This window comes from Panthera leo, chromosome F3 (genome assembly GCF_018350215.1).
Source record: "Panthera leo isolate Ple1 chromosome F3, P.leo_Ple1_pat1.1, whole genome shotgun sequence".
In the NCBI taxonomy this organism is placed as follows: Eukaryota; Metazoa; Chordata; class Mammalia; order Carnivora; family Felidae; genus Panthera; species Panthera leo.
In genome coordinates this window covers 26,878,178-26,902,557 of record NC_056696.1, presented here as the reverse complement: position 1 = coordinate 26,902,557, position 24,380 = coordinate 26,878,178, and the positions used below count along the sequence as shown (strand labels likewise).

Here is a 24,380-nt window from a genome sequence, read left to right as displayed (position 1 = left end):
CCACTTGAGGTGTTTTGGATCTTGTGGGAGAGACAGATGAGAAACCAGAGAAAACAGAGAATTTCTCTAAGATGTGGTAAGGGCAGTGATGGCAGTGGACACAGAATTCTATGGGGACTTTTTCCTCAATTATCTTTACCCCCTAAGAATTCCATTGCCCCTACTTCTAGCAGGTGGACAGGAACTCCTACCCTCAAACATGATGTGAACACTAGGAAGCAGCCATTGGCCAATGGGCATGAGCTAAAGACCTGGTTTATGAGGAGGCTAAGACAGAACCCAAGGTCAAAGGGTTGGATGAAGGAAAAGAAAATTCCAAGGGCTGGGGGGAGCATGGGCCCCAGGCAGCACAGCCCTGGCTAAAGTTTGGGGCAGCTTAGATGACTTGGGGGGCAGGTTGGTTCAGCTGAAGGCCACACTTGGTGAAAAGAGCATGGATGTGTCTTGTGGGTCACTACTCAAGCTTCTGGCAACAAATGCCATATTTTTGCCTCTCTCTCTTTCAAATTAGCTTCACTGTTATTTTCTTTCCCACATGAGAATTCTTATTTCTCTGACATTTGCTTCTCCACAAGCTCTTATTTCTTCTTATTTCCTTCCTGTTTTCATGTCCCTGTTTCCTTTCACCATTCACTTCCCTGTCCTCTTATCCTCCCTCCCCTCTACCAGTTTTATTTCTCTCTACACTTGTGCCTTCTTGCTTTTTAATTTTGTCTTTTGAACTCTACCTCCATGTTCTGAAATACACCTCCTTCAGCTCAGGGTTGGGGAGGAAATTTTCCTTTTCAGTAGCTCTTTCTTATGATATGAAAGAGCATCTCGTGTGTATCTGGGTATCCTTGGAAACAAAACTCTGGTTTCTGAACAGGGCGGATTCTCCCCACCGCGTTTGTAAGACAGAGCAAACCATAGGGAGAGCTGTCTCCCATGTGCAGTGCACCTCAGAAGACTCAGAGTATGGTGCTTCTTCCTCTGTTAGTGGATTCAGCGGAACAATGACCCCGTTTTCCTGGGGTTCTGGTTCTCTATCACTATGCTTAGCCTTGAGGTTTGTCTGTCTCCTCTTCCCTTTATTTGCTTCTTTGCCTGTTTTATTTTTTAGTCCCGTTTTCTACATTTCTTCTGCTCTCTTTTCTCTTCAGGTTTTCCCTACTTATTGGAAATAATATCACTTCCCTCCCTAATTTCTCTCTTTGGCATTGGCAGATAGAGTCAAAAGCAGCATCAGAGATGTGGCTCCTCTAAATCCCTTTTTTTCAGAGGGCAGTATGGAAGTTTGGGTCAGGAGAGGTAGAGAAGACCTGAGAAGCTTGCCTAGCTCCTGAGATCTTTTATGCGAGTAGAGTTTCTTTCTGGTTCTTATCTTGAGGTTGGGTTAATGTAGGATTATAGTCTTAAAGTTGAGAGAAATCTCTACTGGTTTTTTAGATAACCTTCAATCAATGTTGGAACATTTTTAACTTCCTAATAGAAAGTTCTACAGTCTGTGTTTGAGTACGTTTAATGTTGGGAAGTGTACTACCACATGAACAGTCCCCCTGTTCTTGGGCAGCATGGCTTGTTTCAAAGTTATTGCTCACAATTGTAGAGTCTTGGATCTGTGTCATTTGTACCCATCGATACTCTATCTGCTTTCTAGAGGTGTACAGCATAAACCTTTCATTCAAGTTAGATTTCAAGTATTGAAGGAAATATTTCATCCAAAAATAATTAAATGACATAAACTCTTCCCGCCACCCTTTGACTATGTAGAAAACTCAGTTTTCTGAGTGACTTATTTGCCCATGGCTCCAGACAGCTGAAATTGTTGTGGAGAGGTTGGGAGGGAAGACAGGTACTATTCCACAGAAAGAAGACTAAAATTAGACAAAGTTGCAAAAATAGTATTATTAATATTTGTGTTGGACGTAATATCCAGTTTGCATATTATAGCTATAGAACACTCATAGTTATAGCATCAGTGTGATTGATTTGTTTGGTAAAAACTCTTGATTGCCAAGGTGAACAAGAGTGAGTTACTCCTTTACTGCAGCTGATCCAGGGAAATTCCCTGAAGTAGCCAGGAGACAGGGGAACCTACGAATTCTGATATAAAAAATCCAGGGGCCTCAGTAGGTTGGAAAGGGAGAAAGGAGGTTGGTGAGGGATAGAGAGGAGAGGAGGGGGCAAAGATTGGAGGCAGGAATGGGATAGATGCTAGAGAGCTTGTATTTTACTCATGATTGGGAACCAGGATTCTGATGTAATGACGAGTTTTCCCTCTTTGCAAAGTAAAACCCAGATGTGGCTAAATATAATTTCAGTCGGAACCACTGATGATTCACCCCAGTTCAGGTGCACCCACACGCAGCTGGCATCAGCTCTGTGTACTTTCCAGGCTGATCCTTCTTCAACCCAGCTTCCCCCATGGAACAGGAGGAGAAAGCCAGACGGTGATAACCTTGACCTTCTTTGTTTCCATCTGCAGCATCCTGGCTACGGCAGGAACCCACTTCAACACACATGTGGACCTGAGGACCCTTCGGGCTGTGCGTGTCCTGAGGCCCCTGAAGCTCGTGTCAGGGATACCTAGTGAGCACTTGCCTTTCTTCCTTCTCCTCTGTTAATGGCTTTCCTGAAATGATAAACAGGAAGCTATTTCTCCAGTGGTAAAAAAGAATGGGGATGCAGCAATCTGGCAAAACATTTCACTCTAAAACTTAGCAACTTTTTTTCCAGAATTTAAAGATAGTGGAAGATCTTTGGAGAAAATTTTCAAAGTAAAAAAATATATGTAAAATGAAAAGGAAACACCCTCGTTATCCTATTTTTTAATTCATTTTTTCCTGTGCATTTTAACATGATTGTGATCATACTGTGTGTATACTTTTGGATCCTATCATATAAGCATTTGATTTTCCTGACACTAAAAATTCCTCAAAAATATATTTTAAAAAGTCTGTACTATAGCCCATCTTATACAAGATGACTTATTTAGTCATTTCTACTGGACATTAGATTATTTTCATTTTCCCCCCACTAGAAATAGCACAGCGACATACATCTCTTTTCTTAAATCTTATTCAAATTATTATTTGAAGTATTATTTTCTTAGGCTAGGATCTTAGAAGTACAACTTCTGGGTCAAAGTATATGGTATTTTGTGAATAGTGATTGTACTAATTGTTATCCTAAAACAGTGGATGGAAAGCCAGGTTTCAGGTAGAGTAGTGGGGGAGGTAAACTTTGTCTTTACTCTCATAAGATTTAGAGCCTAGCAAGGCCAGGCTTAATTTCCTTTAGGAAAGAAGCACGTTCTAATAAGTTTATAAGAGATAAGCAGAAAGCAACATGGGCAAAACAAATAAGGGAGGAGTAACAGGTGTGTAAAGGATCAGGGAATGGTGAGAAGGAACATGGAATTGATTCCAGGGGAAGTAGTGATGGCAGTCTTCGGCTCAACTTGCTCTGGTTGTCCCTTTGCAAATTGTCTTCATTGTCTTAGGACCAGTGGTTCTTTTCCCTCAAAGACTTGCCCCTCTCCTCCTAGAAGAGAGTAAAGGGAGCCTCCTATATCACATGGTGCTCTAGGAGGCTCCATTTGTCATTCTCTTCCTTTCCTTCTAGGCCTACAGATTGTGTTGAAGTCCATCATGAAGGCCATGGTGCCTCTTCTGCAAATTGGCCTTCTGCTCTTCTTTGCCATCTTGATGTTCGCCATCATTGGCTTGGAGTTCTACAGTGGGAAGTTGCACCGGGCATGTTTCACGAACAGTTCAGGTAGGATCGTTGTTCCTGGCCTTCTCCTTCTTTCCTTCCTCTCCCCTCTGGTCATTGGAGTAATTTCAGGTCATTGGGGGACTGAGTGGAAAAGTATATTCTATCCCAGCCCTGGGATTAGAATCACAAACTTCTTAGCAGCTTTTTGAGGCACAAGCAGCCTAGACTAAGGATCCCCAGGGGACACTGATATTGCACAGCAAATGGCCTCTTAAGTTTGCAGTCAGAGGATTTCAAACAGGAGGTTTCAGTTCCCCCATCCCATGGTAGAAGGCTATCAGACTGACTGTCAAAAACCACCTGTCTGAAGAAATACCCTTTGTACAATAGCCTCTTTGGCCCACAGGCCAGGTGGGCCTTGGAGCCCAGAGTCAGACTTGGGTCTCTCTAGGTCTGTGGAGACATTTTCCCTCCATGATCCACCTCATGACCTTCCTCCTTCCCTGCTGTGACCCACACACAGTGTGGAAAAGCTGAGAGAGCTCTGAGCGTGACTTGCCAGGGGTGCTTGTGAAATTTGCGGGGTTCACAGACCTCAAATCCGTACCTCTTTGTATCTTATTTGTTCTTTTCAAGTCCAGTAGAATACCCTAGCAGGAAAGGGGGTCAGGGAGAGGTTGAAGAAGCCCAATTTAGTATCATGTGGGTTTTTTTTGTTTGTTTGGTTGGTTTTGGTTTTTGGTTTTTGTTTTGTTTTGTTTTGTTTTTAAATCTTCAAAGGACACCTTCTACCTTGGGAGTTTTGTTTTGTTTTGTTTTTTTCTTATTCAAGACCAGGAACTTAGGCCAGAAAAACAAGGAGTTGAGACCCACTGAAGGGACTTAGTTTATAATTGTCCCCAAGAAACCCGAGAAGAACTCAGGGTCTGTACTGAGTCTGAAGTTGGAAAATCAGGAAGATTCTGCCTTCACCTCAGATTGTTCTATGTGATCCAGTCTGTCCATGCCTGTGGTACTCAGGCAAGGGTAGAAGATGTAGCCTGAAGAAAGTGAAGGCCATGTGGCCTCAGAGGAAGCTGGGAAGCACTGGGATGAACACACAGTATGTAAGCTGTGAGGTATAAAGAAGCCAGAGGTGGGAGCCCGAGACAAAGAAATAGAATTGAGTGTTTGTGGCTTCCTGAAGGTCATTTCTAGGTCATGCTAAAATATCATGTGGTTTATCCCCTACCCTCTGAATGTGTCTGCAGGTATTCTGGAAGGATTTGACCCTCCTCACCCATGTGGTGTGCAGGGCTGCCCAGCTGGTTATGAATGCAAGGACTGGATTGGCCCCAACGATGGGATCACCCAGTTTGATAACATCCTTTTTGCTGTGCTGACTGTCTTCCAATGCATCACCATGGAAGGATGGACCACCGTGCTGTACAATGTGAGTAGAGCTGGCAGGGGGCTGGATCCAGAGGGAAGAGCCCTAGAATGGGGCTTCTGGCATTGTTTGGACTGGTTAGTCTGGGGAAACGGAAGGCTGGGGATATGTCTGTGTATATGTCAGTTTGTGTGCGTGGGGGCGGTGGGGACAGTGGGGCTGGACTCCACTGTGAGAAGTCATAGCACTTCGTATCCTATTGTCTGGCCTCTTGCTGAGTGGAAGTATACAGTTTCTCAACAGAGTTAGGAAGCTACATCCCATTGGATGGGTGAACAAAGCTAGTTATATCAGATCAACTTAGTAGTGATAGAGTATGTTTTACTACAGGTTCAACATGGTGGTGGGGTTCAGTGAGGAGTACCAAAAGGTATCGATTTCTTGGTTGCTTCAAAGAGTTTACCATCAGGTTGGAAAGATATTACGGTAGTTCTCAACCCTGGCTGCAGATTAGAATCAGCTAGGAGCTTTAAAAATTTATACCTTCTGGGCTTCACTCCAGACAAATTAAGTAGGAATGGCTAGGGGTAAAGGCCCATCATTGATTTTTTTTTAAACTTCCTAGCTGATTGTAATATGCAGCTACTGTCAAGAACCACTGCATTATATGCACATAAGAAACTTAATAAATAACAATGCTTAATTGTAAGACTCACTGGGGATGCTTGTTAAAAATTCAGGCTCACGGGCCCTTTTATGCAGGTGTTGATCTTGTGTAGTTTTGAATCGTTAGTGGGCTATACTTTTTACAAGTGCTTCTGGTGATTCATATGATCAGGTATGTTTGGAAGGTTCTGAGTTAGTGCATAAGACAAAGCTGCCTAACTGCCTGTCAGGGATGGCAAGGGACTCCTGCATGGGACACAAGTTAGACAGGGTGACCACTGAAGTGTCTTCTGCCTCTCAGAGTCCTATTTTAACAAGTTATGAAAGGCATGGGCAAAGTTCAAGTTCTAAAATGACAGGGGTCGGGGAGGTGTGTGCTTTGATGCAAAGGGAACCTAAGTGGGCAAAACAGTTTGGGTAGGTTGCCTTTGTACAGGTGCTTACAAGGTCTGCACTCTCATATGAATCCAGCCAGCCCACCCTGAAGCAGGTACTCTGGAATGATCATGCCTCTTATCTCTACTTTCACAGGCTGCCTTTACCCTAAGGTGCCCTCTGTTTCCTTTTAACCTGATTCCATCTGTATAAAACTTACTGGGTGGGGCACGGTATAGGTTACACAAAACACCCTTTGCTTTTTTGTTTTTGTGCTTTGTCTTTGGTTTCACTTTTGTGGATCTCTAGATATAATCCACACTGGAGGGAAAGGAAGTGCTATGTCCCAGGAGAGACTCAACCAGATTGTAATGCCTGAAGAGCCAGGATTTGTGTAAGGCCTGTAGTGGGTGTTTAGTAAATGTTTACCAACCTAGATCCATTTCCATGCAGGTGAGCAATTCAGGCCTGAGGTTTACAGAATAGAGCCACAAGCTGTTATGCTAAAGCTCTAAAGGGCAGTGAAGAAGTCCCAAAGACGAGCTTATGCCCAGCAACCCTAAGGGTTATTTGTGACCTAGAAACACCTTGAGGACATTCTGAGATTCTCACCAGTTGTGGGGGGTAGCAGGAGGGAGGGAAGGGAGAAGAGACTGATGAGTATAGTTGTTCCCTATTTGACATATGAAGGATGTCTTTAGGCCATGTCACTCAGATTAGCCAGGCATCTCTGCACTGGCCCCACAGTGGCTGGTGTCATTTTGGGGCTCTGGGAGTGATGTATTTCAATTATATGTGTAGACTCACCTAAGTGATGTGATAAATGCATTGAAAGCCTAGAAGGAGAAGTGTTGCATTTGAACATACAGGTGTGATCCGTTGGTCCTCCTGAGCCAGGGCTCAAATAGTGCTGAGACAAGTATGAACACAGTTGAAGAATGACCAGTCATTTGCATTAGATCCTTTGTTCATTCATTCATTCAATAAATAATTAAGTGAGCGTCTACTATATGCCAAGCACTGTGCTAGGTACTAGGGAAATGTGGAGGGAAAAAGGGTGCTATGATGCTTGCTTTCATGGTGCTCTCTTTAAATTCCCATTTGTCTCCAGTTACCTGTATAACACAGGTATGGAGGTCACACAGAGACAATGATCTTGCCCTCTTCTCTAGTTTTGGTCCAGTGAGGAAGCAGGGAGGAGAAGAGGTCAAGATGCTAATTCTCTGAAACTTTTCATTACACGGGCTCCCAGGACCACAGGCTCACACTCCCTCTGACTTCCAGTTTGTCGCCACCAAATTTCAGTTTACTGACCTCCTGCTACCCCCTGTGGCTGAAAAACAAGGGTTGAGGGAATTAGTTGAGTTGTGGGGCTGGTTTCCAAAAGTAGCTTGCTGTTCATGGGGCAGAATGAACGTATGTCCACTTTGAAATGAAGTTACTTTCCATCACACTCTCCAGTTCCATCCATGTTGCTACAAAAGGCCATATTTCATTTTTTCTCACTTTCCAAAACATTAGATCTAGGGGCAGGGAGCCAGGAATCCATAGGAAGAAGTGATAGTCAGAGGTGGGTAACTATACCTTGATTCAGGAGAAACTGGATAAAAAAGACACCCATTTTTCAGCCAGTGGAACAAGGACAAGGTCTGGCTCCTTAGGAAGAAAGAGCCGGCAAAGGCTGGGCGTCAGTTGAGCAGGGAACTGGGGCGTGAAGAATGACCCAGGCAGAACTCTGTTACAGAAGCTGGATGTTCATCCTGGCGTTAGCACTGTCTGCTACTGGAAGAGCAGGTTCAGACTAGTCCATTCTTCATGGTGCTGGGGAGAGGTAGACTTACATCATACACAGTGGAGTTACATCACACATGCTTTTAATTTATCCCAATCCAGCCATTCAGCTTGGAGAGGAGATCAGGGGGTCAGGGAGAGAGGAAGATAAATAGTACAGCCTAATTCATTTATCATTCATTTCAGTGTTCCTATACATTGTAAGTGTGAGATGAGAGATGCCCAAGAAAGATGTTGGCTGAAAAAAATTGCAAGAAATAGCCAACTCAGCATTTCCTGAGTATTTGTCCTCTTTTTATTTTAACTCAAGACTTGGTAATGACAAAATTTCACATAGCTATTAGCAGTGGTTGCACACAATGGAATTAACCATGCACAACTAATAAACTCAGTATTATAAATATAGGTAATACATATGCATAGGTTTCTTCGTGTAGAAAATCTCTCTCTGCCATTATCACCGCCGCCACCAATAAGATGCAAATGTAACTGTTGGTTGCCCTTCCTGCCACTCATTCTGGGAAGGTTCAATTCACCCCGTTGGTGGATTTTCTCACATAGGCCACAAGGAACAGGGGAGCTCCTATTTCCCTGTCCAGCACCTCTTCTATTCCATGATGGCAACAAATATGTAAGATATACTGGCGCCAGTTATGCTCAAACCAGTTATTAGAACCTTCAGATTTACACGGTACACAGAAGTTCTCTCAAGCATATGGACCTAGGTTAGCCGTTTTAGATACAATTTAAATGTTTCATCCTGTTTGCATCCCTTTTCTGCTACACAGACTCTTTCCCAATGCCTCCTATGACCTTGTATACTCTGCTGCTGGTTACTTTTAACTTCATTTGCATATAGCTTTTCTCATGATAATACATTTTTGTAAGGGGCTGGGAGGGTTCTTATTGTCAGGGCAACTTGGTGTCATGCTTGCTCAATTTAGTCTACCAAAATTTCAACTCTGCTTGGTCAAACTCCAACTGTATTCTTGGCTTCCCTCCCTCTTGTGGTAGAAAGAATGCAAAGCAGTCTACAATCCTGCTGGCTGCTTCTTCCTGTTTTGACTGTCTCTGTGAAGGTCTCCTCAACTTGCAAATCCTCCCCTATTCTTACTAGTTTAATTCATTTTATTTCTCCTAACCTTGATAGGTATTCTTCAGTACAGTATATTTTCTGTCTGATCAGTGGAGTTCATTCTATAAATGCTACTGTGGCTCTCGTATTAACTTCCAACATTGGTCACCTGGATTGGATGTGGCCCTGAGAACTGGTTGTCTACTGATCTGGTCTGAGTCTTATTTCTGTGTTGTATATCTGGTTTTGTTTTGTCTGCTGTTTGTGTTGCCAGGACTAATATACAGATTGCAGGGGTTCCCAGTCTCTGTCTGCAGTTACTGAAACCTCTGTTCTTAAAGTCCATTATTTTTCATCTATATTTCCATAGCTTGAGCTATTTCTCTTCTCACTGGGTGTTGATAAACTCATGCAGGTGTGCAAATTTCTTGGAGACATGCCCTTTCTCCTGGTATGCCAGCTGTATCTGTTATGACTGAATAGGATGCTCTGTGCTGCTGTGGGAGAAGAGATTTTTACAGACTTTACTGGTTTTTTGTAAGAAGAGGGAACTTGTAGTCTGGATGCTTTCTGAGTCTTCCTCGTGTCTCAGTTCTTTGGTCTATAACAGCCTATGGCTCTGTTTTAAGTTGCCTGCTTCCAGATGCACATAGTCAATATTTGTTAAATAGTTAACAGTTATTCACTTTTTGCCTGTAGATTTTGTTCAAGTGTGTTATGCCCAATGCTAAAAAATAAAATTCAGCTGAGTAAATTTGAAGATCAAGTTGGCTTTATTCAATCATTCATGAATCAGGCAGTATCCCATCTAGCAAATAGAAAGGAACTCCCAGGAGCTATACAAAACGGAAGGCTTTTATAAGCAGACGAGAGCTGAAAACAGAAGTTTCTAAAAAGAGTGGAACGTTTCAGACAAGGTCACCTTCCTTTGGGGGCAGGGTGGGACTCTGTCAGGCAGATTACCTCACTAGTGCTGATCAGGTAATTCTAGATACACTGGTTAAAAATTACATTCCTGGGAGAGGCTGAAACTATATAATGAACCTGATTTCCTGATGTGGGGCTCAGCACAAGTGACTCCACTTGAGGTCCTTCCTTCCTTCCTTCCTTCCTTCCTTCCTTCCTTCCTCCCTTCCTCCCTTCCTCCCTTCCTCCCTTCCTCCCTTCCTTCCTTCCTTCCTTCCTTCTCTTCCTCCTCCTCCTCCTTTCTCTTTTTCTTTAACAATTCCCCCTTTTTGATCAGAATTGTGATTCAGAATTAACTGAAAGGTGTGATGAAAATTTAAAGCATTAGTGCCACTTGCAGCTACTGCCCTGAAGTTCTTATAGCTTTTACTGGTCCTCTATATGATATTCACAGGTCCTGATTTTTTTTTCCCCTGAATCTCAATGGTATTTATAGGCCAAAACTTCAGTTTTGACTTCAGTCATTTTCTTTGTTCCTTTTCTGGCATTTCTGGTCTTAGGGAGATTATTTGCTTGGTGGTTCATGGCTGTAAATTTGCATTTAAAGCTTTTGAGAGAATATAGTGTGCCAGGGAGACTACTACTGCTACTAATATAAGCAGGATAGTTACCAATGTCTACAGTGTACTTTAGAGCGATGGTCCCCAAGATTCAAACCAATCAAAATCCAATAAATCAAAGAAATACCCTGTTGAAGGAGTCAAGGCTTCTTGACTTGGCTCCTTAAGCCAAGTTCAGTGATCTTATATAGCTAAGTTCCAACTTTCCTAGAAGTGTTAGTCTAGTTCAGCAAGTGGTATTGTCCACAGCACAGACACCTTCTTGCGCAGCTAAGACAATCTAGGGCTGCCCTATTATCAAGAAAAACTTTGGCTAGAGAGTCTAAGGACCTTTGTTGGGCAGCTGTTGCTTTACCAGCAGAATCTTAACTTTCAAGAGTTAAGGAGAGTTTCTTGACCAGAGCCTCATTGTACTTGCTCCTAACCAGGGAAGTAGAAAGCTGACAAAAGAAGCAAATCCTGAGTCATAAAACACCTCCTGGTAGGTCTTTTCTAACTCAATCTTGTATATTCAGGGGAGTTGACCAATGAAGTAGCACAGTCTATTAGTGAAAAAGTAGGGGCACAGTTAGATAACCTAAAAGGTATTGCCGAGTTATATACCAGCTATCTAGGCATTCTTAGACTGTGAATGATAACCACTACAGACAAAGATAAATTCTCTGGGGCACAAACCATTCCCACTAAGGAGGCACTGTTAATGGACAAATTAGAGTTTTCGATGACAATTCTAGCTGTCTGAAAGATCACTTCTCTTAGCAATGGCCTAGGAGATACAGATGATGGCATTATCTTTCAAGACCAACGCCAGAACTAAGGAAAGAAAGAAAAGAAGAGTTTTATGTTTAGTTAAAGTATGAAGTCTTGATCCAGCGTCTTGGGTGGTCTCTTCCTCATCAATTTGATTTTGAGGTCTGTAACTGGTGTATAGGACCAGATGTTAGGTGGACCTTCTTCAGCTGTGAGGTGTATATTCAAGGTTTAAATCCCTGAAGTTTGATGTAAGCAATGAACCACAGGAATCTACCCCAAAACCAAGAGCACACTTTACCTGCTGTATGTTAGCCAATTTGACAATAAATTATATTAAAAAAAAAAAAATTCCTGAAGGTTGGCTGGGTAGTAAGGACGATCTAGTATAATGCCTTTCAAGGACATTCAAGGACAGTCTCTGTTTAAGTGATTCCAAATCAGAAGGGAACTAATTGGAAACATTAGTTTGGAGAGTTGTAGCCAGATATTTGAGGAAACTAGAACAATTCAGGATCCAGTCCAGTTTATAGGTATATAATAAAACCTCAAAGACAATTAACAAGACTAGAATCTCATACCTACAAAGGTGCAGACTAATTTTTCTCTCTATAATTACCCCTAGTTTTCTAACCAAAGATAATCGTAGTAATACTACTTTGTTTGCATTAAACATGGCCTGATTATTTACATAAGTGCAGCAAGAATAGTTATTGACTATATAAGCTTTTTAAAAGACTGCTATGCTGGAACTTTTCATAGGAAATCTCAGACTGAATTCTTAAAATTCTCTGAGGCCGGGAAGCTAAGCCAAGGGCTTGCCATAGATTTTGCCTGTAATACCTATAGTTTGGGTAAATTCTTCTCTTCTCAAGGTCCCTCAAAGGATCTTGATGTTCCTGGGTCTACCAGGCAGTGACATTCCTTAATTAACCTGGTAAAGCTGCCAGGAACCTTATAAGCAAAGTATCAGGATGATTTTTCCAAGTAGTTACTTAAGGTCTGTGGTCATATCTGAGTCTGTACATATCTCTCAAATATGACATTCTAATCAAAACCTTGGGAATACTACCAGTGTTTCCATTGTGTCCTTTTACAAAGAGAATGGATTCTTGTTGAACTTGTGCACATAACTAATTATATTGCCATGGAAAAAATAATGAAGAGTTTCCAATTTCTGGACATATTGGGTAGGGAGAAAAAGTAAATGTTTCATCTTTGTTTACAAAGATATACTTTACCAAATTGTGTAAGCCATAGATAGCTTAAGAAAAGGTTTTCTTATATCTAGAAAAACAAAACATTAAAGAACCAGCAATGTTTCAAACAAAAAGTCATAAAGAATTGTAACTATTATAATTAAACTATTATAACTAAAGAATAAACACTATCCTTGGTTTATTCAGTCCCATGTACTTAATACTTGTTCTGCTTGAATACAGTTTTTCCATTAGTTATAGAAATTCTTACCTAGTTAAGTTCTATTATCTTAAAGTTATCAGAACCTGTGCTTGCCAAATCAAAGTCCTTCCAATGGATCTCTTTGAAGATGAAACACCTTTGTGGAACATTTTTGCAAAAGCATCTAAGTAAAACAATAAATGCTTATTATAAATGACAAAAGTGTCCATTGTTAAAGGTCTGATAAGAGTTTGTCATGATGAAATTAAGAAGGAAATTTGGTTATTTCTATCACACACAGCATTTGAACATTTATCATTATGACTTATAACATTATATACCAGGACATATGAGATTTCTAGGAATTTCATACAATTTCTAGAACACTTATAAGATTTCCCTATACAAATACAGCATAAGGACTTAGTATTACTTCTTTTTGACAGTGCTTCCTATGTAATTTAGCATATCAAATAAGCCTAATTAGTTTAACATCTCATTTTTATAAGAAAACAATCTTTTCATATGTTCTAGGGACCTTCTAAAAAATCCCAAAGATAGTTCTAAGTAAAAAACAAAACAAAACAAAAAAAACAAACAAATTTCATTTAGGATTTAATTTTGTGAAGTTTGTCAAAAATATCAAAGGTTTTAAAACAGTCAAATTGGATTATAAATCATTGTGAAACAATACTTAGTTACACATTTAATCATAGTGACACTTAAAGACTTTATAGGCAATTACAGAAAATTAAGTAGTTGGGGGGAAAAAACTTAGCTTTTAAATAGAGAAGACTCAGTTTTCTTAGGTAATCAATGACCTGACATATTGTAAAGATAACATGAAGCATGGCAAATTATTTTGGTAAGACACAAAATCTTTGCTATTTAGGCAGATTACTTAAAAAGAGAAACTTTTCACAGTATGTTATCAAGAGCGGGCCCATAGTCCAATAAAACTTTGTTCTTTTAAGAGAGAGAAAACCAAATTCTAATTTCGCACCAGCTTACTTTTGATATTAAAACACATTCACTTAATTAAATTCATTCCAATCTTAGCCAGTCCTGACCATGCATAAAATTCCTTTCCAAAGATTCCTATTCTACCAACCTTAGTGGCTTTAATTACATATATTAGAATTTTTAACCCTCAAAAATCTTACCTTGTAGAGGCGCCTGGGTGGCTCAGTAAGTTGGACGTTTGACTTCAGCTCACGTCATGATCTCATGGTTCATGGGTTCAAGCCCCACATGGGTCTGTGTGCTGACAGCTGAGAACCTGGAGCCTGCTTCAGATTCTGTGTCTCCTTCTCTCCCTGCCCCTCCCCAGTTTGTGCTCTCTTGCTCTCTCTCTCTCTCTCTCTCAAAAATAAATAAACATTAAAAAAAATCTTACTTTTAGTAAGAATAAAGAAGTAAACAATTATGAGGTGTTTCTTACCCTAGCATTCTGTGGATTAGCAGACATACTTTTTTTATAATTTCTAGAAACACAGGCATTCTCATAGTAAATTTTTCAGCACGGCACAAAACTAATAGAACCAAATATCTTTAGTTCATCTGTAAAAGGAAGTCAAAAGTGGATAAACTTATATTCAGTAATTAATATTTCAGTATTTTATCTTATTTGGAAATGATCCAGATATTTAATGACTATCCATAATTTAATTTAACTTGGCTAAATCTTAAGGTTTCAGGTTACCAAAAAAGATTTGTGGAAACTATTAAAAACATCTTAAGACTTTTATCCCACTTACATCTATTTAATTCACTTCTTCTTAATGAATATGTTTAGACCACTTATGAAAATTTCATCATACCAAGTTATTTTTCTTGCTGACAAGTTTTGTAACAGAAATAATATGAGTTTGCTTGACTAGTAAACCCAGGTAGAATAAAAGTTGTATATCTGCATTATTTTTAATGTTGGTAACTTTAAAGACATGTCTATTTAATTAAACAAACAAACTAGCGTTTAATTACTAAAGATTATTTGAGATCATGGGAACCTGAAAAACATTTGGTTAGTTTTCATTATAATTCTGAGAATTTTATGAATACGGGATTCATATAAGCACTTAATTTTCTTTAGGCCAATCAAATAGAGTTCTTTTACAAATTGTTTTTGGTAATACCATCCCAAGATAGAAAGTTATCATACATGTGTAACACATATATGTAGATACACATAAATGGAGGGATGCAAAAAGACCTTATATCTTCCATTTAAAATTTTAGATATGAGTCAAGTAGTTATAGAAGAGGTTGGATCCAAAATACCTTTCTAGCAGATGGAATAATTTAAGATTACCTGCTCAGATGGCTATGCGTTTTATTAGTATTTATGGAGAAGACACTTAAGATTTTTATTTGCCTAAATTTTAAAGTAACATTTCCCCTTTCTGTTCTTCTTTTGGTAAGAATTACCTTCCTGATGTTTGCATTTCAAAGAGATGGCCTAGCTAAGAGTTCTTGAAGAAGACCAGGTAGGACACTTGTACCTCAAAGGTACAGGGAAAAAATTAAGTTCCTCCAAAGATTTTTGTTTCCCGAGGCCAGAATTTTACAATGTCTACAAGCCTTTTGAAATGAATAGGTGAGGTTGGTTGCTTATCAGAGGACTGACATACCCATTCACTTGTGTTGGAATGTTTTTTCCTTTCATCTGGGTACATATAGTTTAGGGGACAAGGTCTAAAAATATTGCTATTAGGCTCTGAGTATTAGCTTCCAACTGGGCCAGATTTCTGATCATAGTTACTAATTTATTTCAAATATCTTACAGATTTCAGCGGACAGTAAAACTTCTGGCAGTATTAAACAACCTCATAGACCCAAGAGGTGTCCTCAAAGACAGTACAAAAGATAATATCTTCGCAAGATGTAGAGTTACTCCAAAGATAGCCAAAAGAAGGAACTGACAGCTTGCATGTTTCAGGTAGGCAGATAGCCAAGCCAAATTCTTAGGGCACAGAACAAGACAAGGAGGCAGTCATCCTTGGGAGAGAAAAGATCAATAACCAATAAGTCTAGATTTGGAAAGAAAGAGACAAAGTGAAATTTTATCCTCCTTTTTCAACTGGGCCCTACAAACAGAGATCTGAGAGAGCTGACTCTGGCAAGAATTTTTACACTTAGCTGGCTTCTGCCAGTTTCCCTAGGATGTCCTCTGTAGCCTCCATATCTAGCAGAATTTGGCAAGATTTTTCATTAACTTCAATTTAGATTCTCTTGCTATTTAAGAGAATAACAGCAGTTTACCAGAAAATTCCTCAGAGTCCCATCAATCCTGGGAGGGAGCCATATGGGGGCTCTCCTTCAAGAGTAGATGAGGGTATCTATAAGCCTACTAACTTGACAGACTTTGTTTACAGTTTTGTAGCCTCTTCAGAGTGGAAAGGTAATTTGGTTGGGGGATTAGACTGTGAGTACTCAGGTAAAGAAGGATAGAGGGGAGCATGTCTCATTTTAGGTACCTCCTGTCTCTAATTTTTCATTAGCCTTTGCAACAAATTTTTTTAATGTTTATTTATTTTTGAGAAAGAGAGAAAGAGACAGAGCATGAGCAGGGGAGGGGCAGAGAGAGCTGGAGACACAGAATCTGAAGCAGGCTCCAGGCTCTGAGCTGTCAGCACAGAGCCCCACATGGGGCTTGAACTCACAAGTGGTAAGATCATGACCCGAGCTGAAGTCCAATGCTTAACCAACTGAGTCACCCAGGAGGCCATACAACAAAAATTTTTTTTAATGAAGCCATTTTAGAATCTAGAAGCCTTTGGAATCTTTTGCATAGCAATTAAAATAGGTCTACGGTCTGTTTAATACAGGAACCCTTACTTTCAAGTGTACTTCTGAAATGAATGATCTTTTCTGATTGGAATATTCCCCATAATGGCCATTGTAATTCTAGGTGGTCTTTAGTAAGATTTTGCCATTTTTGTAGATATTTATATTCTGGAACCATAGTTTGTAGACATAAAATAAGCTAGTGTGCTGGAAAGTGACACACTCAACTCTTTGGAATTTAAGGATACTATTTGTATTATTTGTTTATTTTTTAGCTAAGCCTTTGGTTGTCTTGGAGACAAATTAATCCCTAAATGGGATATACTGCTGGATTGGGGATTGTGCCATGTTTCACAGTGTACCTCATTGCACAGAAATTTTCTTGAGGTTGGCAGGTTGGCCTGTGCCTATCTAACCTGTCCTGTGACCAGCTTATCCTAACAGGAGTTTAGGGTTATGTGGTAAGTACTCCAACAGCTTTTAAATGCTCTATGTATGCCCACCAATTTTGCAGCTGCTTCTAAGCTTCCCATTAGCAATAGCGTTGGCCTACACAAAATAAGACAAACGAACATGTGCACCTTAACATAGTGGCAGTAACCAAGAGATGTTACTGCGTCTTGGCTAGGAGAAGGCCTTGTGCACACCACCAGCAATTCCTACCATGAAAGGACTGGGGAAGGGACAGAACCAGCAGACTTCAACAAATGGGGTCTGTGGGCTGGGGCTCCACATAAGTGGGGAGTTGTGACCTGCCACTAACAATTCCCATGTAGATCTTGGGACAAAATCAAGGGCTGTGAGTTTCCACCAGTTAAATGAGTACTGCAGTCTGAACTACCAGTAGTTCCCAACATGGAAATGACTCAAAGCCAATTAGGTCTGGAGCTTGATGCAAAGCTATCAGAGCTCAGAACCAAGTGGCATTTAGCAACAGCACTCAGAAATGGTGAGAAAGACAAAGAGCTCAAATAGGTTTGCAGGCATCATACCTGTGTCTCTTCTTGTCCCCAAAGCCCTCAGAAGTGCCTATAACTGCCACCAAATCTGTTAAAGAACAAAATTCAGCTGAGTAAATTTGAAGATCAAATTGGCTTTATTTAATGATTCATGAATCAGGCAGCATCCCATCTAATAAACAGAAAGAAGCCCCAAATTGCTATGCAAAAGAGAAGGCTTTTATAGGCAGAAGGGAGTAGAAAAAAAAAAGTTTCTAACAAATAATGGACTGTTTCAGGCAAAGTCACCTTCTTTTGGGGGAAAAGGAGGACTCTATCAGTCAGATTACCTCACTAATACTGATCAGGTAATTCCAGATAATACTGGTTAAAGGTTACATTGCTGGGAGAGGTTGAAACTACAATTAGATTAGATGTTAAGCCTTGTTTGCTGATGTGGGGCTTAGCACAAGTGACTCCATTTGGGGCCTGTTGTCCCTCTCCCCTCCCCTCCCCTCCCTTCCCCTCCCCTCCCCTCCCCTCCCCTCCCCTCCCCTCCCCTCCCCTCCCCTCCCCTCTCCTTTCCTTCCATCCTTTCTTCCCCAAGCAATAACATTGAAAGAATAACACCATATCCAAGGTTGATGAAAAACTGCCATTCTCTAGCTTCCTAAAGTTTCTCTGATTTTATGGGATCTATAGAGAATGTTTTTGGTTCTATAATCCATGAGACTAGGGAATGTGTCTACTCATCTTTGCTTTAGTCTTCTCTCACTACCTCCTCTACGTGTCCTGGGAGCAGAACATACTCAAAACTCATTTGACAAAGAGCAGGCAGGAAGGAGCCTGCCATCATTGGGTGGTGCTAGAATGGTAAGGTTCACTAGCTGACCTAGGATTACAGATATAGTTGATAAAATTTGTAGACTCCTATATCCAGGATCAGTCATGCTCTGGAATATATTGTTTGTTTATTTGTCCCCCCACCCCATCTGCACTATCCTCTTCCTGTGTTCTTGCAGGTGTCTGGGACCCATAATACAGATGACACTTGGAATCTGATACTAGTGTTTGTTCACCTGTGACTTGTCTTACCCACAGAGGGATTGATAAATGGATGTTAGAAGTTAGTCTGTCTCCTTTTCTGTTAAGGTTGAGAAGCAAGGTGTGTGTGCTTATAAAGAACTATGATACTTTCCCTTAATTCCTCCCAAGTGATGGGCAAGACACATTGCTTGCCAGACTCTTCAAGGAGGGGAAAGAGCAGAGGCAGGAGAAAGCTATTTTCTAAACTCAAAGCAAATTCTTCTGAATCTCCACCTTTTCTCTATTTACATTTTCTCTATTTACATAGATTCATTCATTAACTCATTTATTTAATAAATATCGATTGTTACATGCTAGGAGCTGTCTCGATGTTGGGGATGCAGTAGAGAATAAAATAGAAAAAAGTCCCTGCCCTCATGGAGCTTACATTCTATTGGGAAATACATGCAGGATAAATAACTAAAGCATGCAGTATATCTGTTGTGGTAGGTGTTGTGGAGAAAAATAAAGTGGAGAAGGAGGAAGTTGGTTGCAATTTTAAACTGAGATGTCAGGGAGGACTGTGCTGAGAAGATGGCATTTGAGCAAAGACCTGGAGCCGATGAAGTATTGAACTGGGGAGAAGTGTCCCAGGTAGATGGAACAGCCACTGCAGAGATGCTGAGATGGACACATTCTGGGTCTATTTGAAGAACAACCAAGAGGCCAGTGGGTTGGAGTGTAGAGTGAGAGGTAAAGTAGGAGACCATCAGGTCAGGAGGAGACAGAACAGCCAGCCAGATGGTGTGGAGCCTTCTAGGCCACTGTAAATGCTCTGGTTGGTACTCTGCATCCAATGGAAGCAATGGGAGGGTTTGGGGAAGAAGAGTGACATGACCTGAGTTATGTTTCAAAAGGATCCTTCTAGCTGCTTTGCTGAGTATAGACCATAAAGGAGCAAGGCCAGAAGCATGGAGACAAGTTAAGCGGTATTACAGTGATTTAAGACAGGGATGATGAGACTTGGGCCAGGGAGGTAGCAGTGGGGGAGGTGAAAGTGGCTAGATTCTGGTATTTTTTTAAGGTTAAGCCTGTGATATTCTCTAGTGAATTGGATGCATGGGGAAAGACAACCAGAAAGAAAGGTGGAGTTGATATTAACTAACTTGGGGGAAGACTGTAGGTGAAGTAGGTTGGGGGGAAAGTTAAGAACTTGAATTTGCAAATGAACTCAGACTTTGTGATGCTTATTTGACATGGTGGTGTAAGAGGAAGTTGGTTAAATAAGTTCAGGGTAGAGCCTAGGGTAGAGATGTCAAGTTGGGAGTTTTCCGTGTATAGATGGTATTTAAAGTCACAAGACTGGATAAACCATCAAGGATGTGAATCTCTAACTATAGAGAAGAGGTTCCAGAACTGAGTTCCAATTCTGATGAATTGAGAAGGTAGCAGTAAAAAGACTAATCAGGAGCAGTAGGGAGGAAAGATGGAAATCAGGGGGTGTGGTGTCTTGGAGGCCAAGTTGAGAGAATGCAAGAAAGGGAAAGTGACCAGTTGAGTCAAATACTGCTCCTGGATCAATCCGAGAGCTGGGGCAGTTTGAGTGGAGTAGGAACAGGGAAAGCTTGATTGGAGAAGGGTGAAGATTGGAAACAGTAAGTACAGACCGACCGTTGTGTTGAGGAGCTCAGCAAAATTGTACAGACCATTTTGTTTGAAAGGGACGCAGAGATGATGGGGCAAGTGGAAGAAATCCCATTTCTTGACTGATCAGAATGATCTAGTTGAGATAAAAAAAATCATTGCTGTTGTAGGAGAGGGAGGACCGTGAGTGGAGCATCGTACTGCAGCTGAGAGAATGGGGTTGGAGCACAGGTGGGGAGGGTTCTGCTTGGCTCATGCTCCGATGGTTCATCCACAGTCCTAGAGGGAAAGACTGCAGAGGCTGCCATGTGGGTAGATGAGGTAATGGAAACTTGTGGAAATTCTCCTCCTATTGCTTCTGTTTTCTCAATGAAATAAGTAGTAAGGTCATCAGCAGAGGCTGGGAGGAGGAAGAGGTTGAGGTTGGAAGAGAGAGTGTAACATAGTTTTCGAGGAGAGTGGGGGGTGAATGGAGTGGGGATCTGATCAGGGGCAGCATCCAGGACCCACTTGGGGTTAGCGTCGATGAAGGTGAGGTGAGACCAGTGAATGTGTGTATTTTCCTCTGGTCACATTCCATTACTGAGCTTCAGGCAGGGAGTAGCTAGAGAGCTGGCTTTTTTTTTGTTTGTTTGTTTTGTTTTTGTTAACCTGGGCAGTTTTGCCAGGTGAGTAAAATAAAATGAGAAGGTCAAGAGAGGGGTCTTAGCATGGTAGTGGAATTTGAGCAAGGTAGGGAGGAAAAGAGGTGGGGGAGAGACTGAAAGGGGAGTAGAATAATGGATTCTGGAATAATGGAATATATATAGAATACATATATTCAAACATGATTTGAAATGTTACTCTTAAATCTGCTGGACATATTCAGTCTGTGGAATAAGTTGCGAAACCTGTCTCATTGCATATAGGAAGTAGGAAGTGAGTTTTGAAACCAAATGTTCTGATTTCTAATTTGGTGCTCTAACTGCCCCCAGTAGAGAGAGAATGAGTGTGTGTGTGCCTGTGTGAGTGAGGTATGTGTGTGCCCATGTGCAGGGCAAGCTGTGACTAGAAGTTTCGGCACACCTCCTGTGCCCTCTGACTTAACTCCTGGCCTTGCTTCTGCCTGATTCAGAACACTGATTTGGGGAACATTTGGGCGCCCCAAACCACAGGCCCTCCCACCTTCCTCACTAGCACTGTACTCTGTAATCTTGTTTTCTTCCTCAGAGTGTGTGTCTAACTGTTTTTTAAAATGCATTATGTTTGCTGCTTCTGCTGATGCCTTTGGCAGCCTGTTCTCTACATTAATTGCTTGTCCTCTCACTAAACCCTGAAATGCCTTCCTCCTGCACCCTGCCGGCTGGGCTGGAGCCTGGGGTCTACAGTGCTCCCTGCCCTGGCTCCCTCCACGGGAAGATGCTGTGATTTTCTTTCTTTCTCCCTCATGCTCACATATTCCCATCCATAGTTTCCTCCATCCTGAAATTATCCCTACTCTTTCATATCCATCTTGCTTTCTTAATAATTTATCAAACTAGAGATGCCATAGTGTTTGGGGTTTATTCCAAATATGCTAAGTTTGCCTCCTGATCGGGTGCCTGAATTTCACACCATGCACAGGCCAATCTCCAGATCTTTTGTTTGCACAGAGCAATTAGGCTGGCTCATGGTTTCTTTCCTTTCTTTTAGCCTGCTCTAATATACAGCTTAATTTCTGATCCAAGGCCAGAGGCCTCAGGTGCCTGATGTGTCATGCAGCCTTAGGCTATGATCTCTCTAGTTTGAGGCAACACTAAGCCTTAGGACTAAGGGGCAGAAATTAACTGGGGTGGCGCATTGGTGGCTCAGCAGCTGTTTCAGGTGCTTTCCACTGGATCATTCTGGAGCCCAAAATCCTTATGAAATCTCAGCCAAACAAGGATGGTACAAGGCCATTCTCTGGTACACTGGACAAGCCAAGAGGTCTCTATTATTTTTTCCCTTATCATTCACTGGAAAAGTATTTATTGAGTACTTAATTTCAGTGCCCCTCAGAGTTTGGTCCACCTTAGAATCACCTGGGGGTAATTATTAGAACTGCAGTTTCTGGAGCCCTGCCCCAATCTAATGAACCAGAAGCTCCAGAGGTAGGAGGAAGGAATCTGTATTTCTAACAGTTCCCTCATGTTTGTGAGGCCACACTAAAGTTGGAGAACCAGCCAGTGTTGTACATGACTGTAACTGCTAGGCATGAGGAGGGTAGTGTGGGGTGCAAAGTAGGAGATAGTGAACAAAAAGCCTTCAGCCTGTCTCTCCCACCAGATGGATTTCCGTGAGGTCATGCTTTATTCAATATTTGTCTAATATAACGTGGTTGACACACAGTGGACTCTCAGGAAAAGAGTTAATTTATTGATTTGAGTCTGAAAGGGGTGATCAGTGACCTGCATGGAAACACATTCTTGTAACAAGGCAAAACAATTGGGACATACATAAGCAAAGGTCTTGTGGGAGGATTGAGGAGGGAATGGCTCATTTATAGGGAGCTTCGAGGAGCCTGTGTAGACTGAGCCTGTTTTCAGTGAGGGCCTGTGAACTCAAGGAGGGTTAGTGATATTGAATTGCAGCCATTGGACAGGCTGCTGGACAAAGAAGTCAGAGCAACTGAAAGTAGATCAGGGACATCATTTGCCTACTGTGCACTTAGAAGCTATTTTACATTTTTGCTTTCTTTCAGAGCTAACACTCAGAAACTGACTTTAAAGTTGCAGGGTATTGGGAGAGAGCTAACTCTCTTAAGGACCCTCTCCTTTTCCCTTCCTTGCTTCATGTCTGTTCAAAACAGTACATCTAGATTTACATATCTTTGCCTTCTTCGAGTTTTACATTTTGCAGATGTCAACTTTTTCTGTGTTGAAGTTCCAGCCAATGCTTTTATGCTTTTCCTCTTGACCTACACTCCTACCCTCAATTATACCTCGGTTCCCTCCCAAAGAAAGGGAAGGCCTGAACAGGAGCCTCTTTCCTCCAAGGTGCTAGGCATCATGAGGCCCCCTTTTACGTTTTGGGAACACTTTTTAAAGGGACTCCTGAGAAAGCCCACTTTCCACCGCCTTCCTCCCCCTGCTACCAGCTCCCATTATCTGTCTACAAGAGAAAACGAAGTATCCCCTGTACTCATGGAGAGACAGAGTAGTGGAATTAGTCACAAGAAATAGATTTTATATTTGACTAATAAGTTAGTTTTGGTTTATCATCTGCATATGACTATCTCTGATCTTGTGGGAAATCACAACACTTGCAATAAAACAAAGAAGCCACAGTGTTGAGACCATTCCCTAGGGCACCTGGGATGACCTTTTGATTTTTATCCCTACCAGCGTGTCTTCATTTCCTCCTTTTTTTTTTTAAGTTTTTATTATTTATTTTGGGAGACAGTGCTAGCAGGGTAGGGGCAGATAGAGGGGAGAGAGAGAATCCCAAGCAGGCTCTGAACTGTCAGCGCAGAGCCTGATGCGGGGCTCAAACTCATGAACCGTGAAATCATGACCTGAGTGGAAACCAGGAGTTGGACACTTAACCAACTGAGCCACCCAGGTGCCCCTCTTAGTTTCCTTCCTCTTGAGGAGCAGCAGCCTAAGGCTAAGCCCTTCACCCTTAGGAGCAGACCAATCACAGCAGCCAGCGATGGTCAGAGAACTGTTGGCATTTCCATCCCCTTGAGGGTGCTTTGTCAGGTGCGTCTTTCCCCTGCCCTCTGGGCATTTTGCCCTAGACTGGGGACTTGTCAACTGACATCCATAGACAGGCTTTGGAGGCTTCTACAAAAATGGATTCAAATTTTGTTTTTAAAATACATCTTTTAACTGCGACATTTCCTTAAATCCAAGACACCATTGATTATCAGATTTACTGAAAACATAATAACACCATTTCATGGTGGAAGTGAGGGAGGCCTTACTACACTCTATATGTTATATATTCATATATTTGAGTTCTAAAACTTTCAACTATGAAGAAAGGTATATTGGAGTTGAGGACGTTGGAAATTATGAAAAGAAAAAAAAAACAATTAAAAAGTCACATATCGTCAATGAGTTATAGACCACATTTTCATACTTGGAGACCACCTGTGGTCATACCGGAATAATTCCATTTTCTGCAGACCTCAGAGTAAAGCTCGCTATTCCATCTTCTGCATTCATTTGAACTTTGTGTAAATGTGCTGTTGATTAGAAAGCGTGTATTCTGTGTTAGCCTTTTAAAAAATTCAGGCTTGAGCTTGTTTGCTCATGTAAAGTGATACCAGCAAGTGCGCCATTACTTTGCTGTGTGATTCAGGATTTTCTCAATACTGTGAAACTAAAACAAAA

General features: G+C 41.3%; 1 protein-coding gene across 1 annotated transcript in view; it reads left to right on the top strand.

Moving 5' to 3' along the window:
* CACNA1E (calcium voltage-gated channel subunit alpha1 E) overlaps positions 1 to 24,380 on the top strand; it is a 382,346-nt gene that overhangs the window by 158,026 nt on the left and 199,940 nt on the right. Inside the window, exons 5-7 of the mRNA XM_042925223.1 lie at positions 2,468 to 2,571; positions 3,607 to 3,759; positions 4,950 to 5,131. Of these exons, the coding sequence (XP_042781157.1) occupies positions 2,468 to 2,571; positions 3,607 to 3,759; positions 4,950 to 5,131 (439 nt within the window). The remainder of the gene's footprint in view (positions 1 to 2,467; positions 2,572 to 3,606; positions 3,760 to 4,949; positions 5,132 to 24,380) is intronic.